At 35.5% G+C, this 4,250-nt stretch overlaps 1 protein-coding gene across 1 annotated transcript; it reads left to right on the top strand.

Annotated features, from left to right (window-relative positions):
- The first annotated feature begins 1,039 nt into the window (after positions 1–1,039).
- On the top strand, positions 1,040–2,067 carry LOC145566310 (uncharacterized). Its single transcript, XM_081625768.1, has 2 exons — positions 1,040–1,420; positions 1,513–2,067. Exons 1-2 carry the CDS (start codon positions 1,040–1,042, stop codon positions 2,065–2,067), a joined length of 936 nt encoding a protein of 311 aa, XP_081481894.1.
- Positions 2,068–4,250: the final 2,183 nt, after the last annotated feature.

The following is a 4,250-nucleotide window of genomic DNA, read 5'->3' as shown; positions in this document are numbered from 1 at the left end:
TATTCGACAGGCAAATCAGGGAGAGAATAGAGCCCCAAGTGTTGCTCCTCTACTTAGTCCACGAGATTCGAACGAGCCGTCCACCAATACTAGATTGGTCGAGTGATTGAGGAAAACCGCGATCACCACCTTTTCGGACAACCGACCACCGCGCGAACCACCACCACCACGAGACACCACCGGCGCCTAGGAGGAGGAGAGAGCCGTGAGAGAGGGAGTATGAGAGGGGGTTGGTTTCGTGTTTGCTAGTTAGGGTTTGATCTAAATGATCAGTTAATTCCTTACTTGCAAACCTAGGCACCTAGTCTATTTATAATCTCATTATAATTAGACTAGGGCACGAAGCCCAATAGCCTCTTAAAGCCCCATATGGTCGGCCACCTAGAGTGATGAGGCCCATGATGGGCCTCGTCCTCTAATGCTCGATCTAGCCCCTTTGTGTGACCTTATAGGATCCGTCCAATTGGGCTTTGGCCTATTTTACTAGTCCAAAGATCGTAAGTACCTCTAGCTATGGCAAAACGACGACCCAAATGTCCGGACTTAATTATCTCCATAATTTGATCCAATTATATATCTAGTAATTGCACACGACGAAGACATAACTCCTTCACTTCAATGATGCTCTTTTGGGTCGACAAGCATGGCGGCTGACTAGCAACCCAAATTCCCTTCTTAATAAGGTGTTGAGTGCGAAATATTATGCGGGTAAGAACTTTCTTGAGGCTAGCTTGGGATATGGTGGTAGCTTCTCTTGGCGTAGCATATGGTCTTCAAAAGCCCTTTTCAAAGAGGGATTGCTATGGAGGATAGGGAATGGAGCATCGGTGGACATATGGCGTGACCCTTGGGTCGATAATGGCACTTCCAGATTCATTACCTCTCCTTGCTCTAAAGAAGTGACTTGGGTCAGTGACTTGATAGACCCCATGAAACTCGACAGTGGGATATTCATCGCATTAAAAATATTTTCAATGAAGAGGATACTCGTAGTATTCTAGCGATCCCTTTATGTTCGAACGATGCTCAAGAATCCTTAATGTGGGCCTTCTCGAATGATGGTAGCTACTCGGTGAAAACGGCCTACATGATTGGCAAATCATGTAATTTGGACCTTTACCACAAGGCATGGGTGGAGATTTGGGGACTTGGGGTTACTCCAAAGGTGCGCCATTTTCTGTGGCGTATTTGTACGGGAAGACTTCCTGTGAGAGCATACCTCAATTACAGGCACATGAGTGATGTGGTGGACTGCCCATGTTGCGTGAACTGTCCAGAAACCATCCAGCACGCGATGTTCGATTGCCACACAGTTCGTGAGCTTTGGGTGGAATGTGATTGTGTTGAGATGTCGATGTGGCCAACCGGTATGTCTTTCTTGGATTTAATTGACTCATGGAGCAAGTTGGATGCAAAAAAAGTGAGTAAAGGTGCGATCTTAATGTGGAATATATGGCATAGGCGAAATGAGATGATATTCAACGGCAAAGAAATTTATCATCCCATAATTAGGGAGCATACTCACTGACTCACAACTTATTGTACGGGGGAGTCAAGCACAACCCATGCCGCAGCCCTAAGAAATGGAAAGCACCATCGGAAGGTATTGTTAAACTCAATTGTGATGCTTCCTTGTACGAGGATGGTTGGGTAGGAATGGGAGTGATTGCTAGAGATTGGAAGGGAGAAGTTCTCTTTGCCGCGGCTAGAAGAGTAAGAGCATATTGGCCAGCAGTTATTGCAGAGGGGAAATCGATCGCATTAGCTGTCAAACTTGAAAAACGGTATGGCTTGTCTGAGGTCATAATCGAGTCCGATAGCGAAGTCATCATCAATCGCTTAACCAAAGCTGCGATCTTCTTCATTGACTTGGATGCGCTTTTAGATGAAATTTTATATTCTTGTTTTTCTTTTTCTTCTGTTGTTTGGTGTCATGTTAAACGGGAGGGTAATGTAGTGGCTCATAATTTAGCCCGTTTAACTCCTTTCGGTGTAGAACAAGTTTGGGAGAACCATGTCCCTTGTGAGGTCTCTCCCTATATTTTGATGGACAAGCTATCTATATAGGACACCTACAACGTTTTCTCAAAAAAACAAAAGGTTTAATTTCTTTCATTCTCTCCATAGAAATCAAATGAGGGAGTGATTGGTTCTCCGAATGCATGGAATAGTATGAGATTAGAATTTGAAATTAAACCATAACATACGTAATTTGGAACTTGATTCTTAATACCATATATTTGGTTTGATCTTGAAATGAAGCTTTTTTTTTATTTAATACCTAAAAGTATTGATATGAGCCAAATGTACCCCCCACCTAAGTTTCTAAACCCCATTTTAAAGGTTTAAGGTGTGAGTTTAAAATTCTTAAAATTATAAACCAAACCCAAGATATGAATATTAATATATTAATATTAAACATACAAAATTGGGATTTCCTAAAACAAGACATAGAATTGGCTGGGTATTCATAGATATACATTAGATTCCGTACAAGCAAGTTCACATTTGTACAGTTTAATTTCTAGATAGATATGCATTAGAAATAATGTCATACAAGCAAGTTTACAGGACATTACTATTTGTACTTCCTTATCTTTGTACTCTATTATTTCTTCAATTCTGATGCATTAGGAATTTCCCTCGTAAAGAGAGATTCCTAATATATTCTTTTTTCTTACTCTTAAAAAAACAGGTTTACATTTGTACGGTTTCTCTAACTAGAAAAAAATTATACTATAAATTGTACGTAGTAGCACTATTGAATTTTATTTTACTTTAATTTGGTTAATCTCTAACTAGCCAGAACAAAATATATCATATGATACATTGATATATATTAGCATGTACACTTTACTTCGGTTGTTTTTTAGTTCACACGTTTATCATATTATTTGTTATGCAAAAATTCAATCGTTAATAAGTTTAATTATTTATAAGTAAAAAATGTAAAGATTGATATACATACTTTTAAAATATACATTGAGATAGGATAAATTTCACATGACAACTATTCTAATTAATAAATTACAAAAGCTAGTTAGGGTAGAATTTGTGAATAATAACAAAAGTATAAACGTGTCAACTAAAAAATACTAAAAGACTTGTTTCATGTTATTGATTCTAAAATCGAAAAAAAAATTGGGTGAATCGGACTCAGGATGAGTCCAATAATCTGACATTAATAACCTAATATCTGACATTATATTATTAGATTATTTACAAATTCTCCAAAAAGACTGGTGTACGTTAATTTATTATAAGACGAGTTAAAGTTATCATAAAAGTATTTAAAGGTACCCTTTATACCACAAAGTTACTATTATTTTTCTAATAATAAATTTTATGTTATAAAAAATTTATAATGTATTAGATTACTCATACTTGCCTTTGCAGTTTGTAATCATGAATCTATAAGTAAATTACACATTAAAATAAAATTTAAACCAATGACAAATTAAAAGTTACCCTTTAAGTGATTAAAGTTACCATAAAAATAGTTAAAGTTACCTTCAAACTGACCATTTGACAATAAAAGTAACGTAAACCCGCCTTGCACAAGACTTATTGAAAAAATGCCAGATATTAGATTTCTCATGTTAGATATTAGATTATTAATGTCAGATATTAAGTTAAAAAATGTCAAATATTAGATTATTAATGTCATACGAAGTATATATTAGACTCAGGCCCTGTTCACTTCACCTTAAAAAAATAATATTTAGTAAAAATAATTTCAGTTTAGTAAAAATAAGTTCAGTTAAGTAAAATTAATTTCAGTTCAGTAAAAATAATTTCAGTTTAGTAAAAATAAGTTCAGTTCAGTAAGATTCAGTTTTCTTAAATAAGAATTATAATTGAAAATCAGTAAAAATAATTTCAGTTCAGCAAAAATAATTTCAGTTCAGTAAAATTAATTTAAGTTCAGTAAAAATAATTTAAGTTCAGCAAAATAAGGTGAAGTAAACGGGACCTCACAGTGAATCCGGTCTCACGCAAAACTTACTCTTCTAAAATAACATGTGGCTTAGATAGATGGTTTGTTATATTTTTTTCCCCCTCTTATTTTAAATCAAACTTCACCAAAAAAATAATTGAAAGAAATCAAAGACGTGAGAAAAACAAGATTATGTAGCATTCTATTCTTGAATGTTGATAGATAGTAGCATTCTTTTTATGAATATATTTTGGTGTTTAGAAAGCTACAAGGATGGGGTGAGAATCGATCCCATGACCTTCTAGAATCGATC

This window comes from Chenopodium album, chromosome 11, assembly GCF_948465745.1.
Source record: "Chenopodium album chromosome 11, dcCheAlbu1.1, whole genome shotgun sequence".
NCBI lineage: Eukaryota > Viridiplantae > Streptophyta > Magnoliopsida > Caryophyllales > Amaranthaceae > Chenopodium > Chenopodium album.
This window is presented reverse-complemented; position numbering and strand designations above follow the sequence as displayed.

Coding starts and splice junctions, on each gene's coding strand:
- LOC145566310 (XM_081625768.1), top strand. CDS start 1,040: ATGTGGGCCTTCTCGAATGATGGTAGCTACTCGGTGAAAACGGCCTAC. Junction 1,421..1,512: donor GCAAGTTGGATGCAAAAAAA/GTGAGTAAAGGT, acceptor TCCCATAATTAG/GGAGCATACTCACTGACTCA.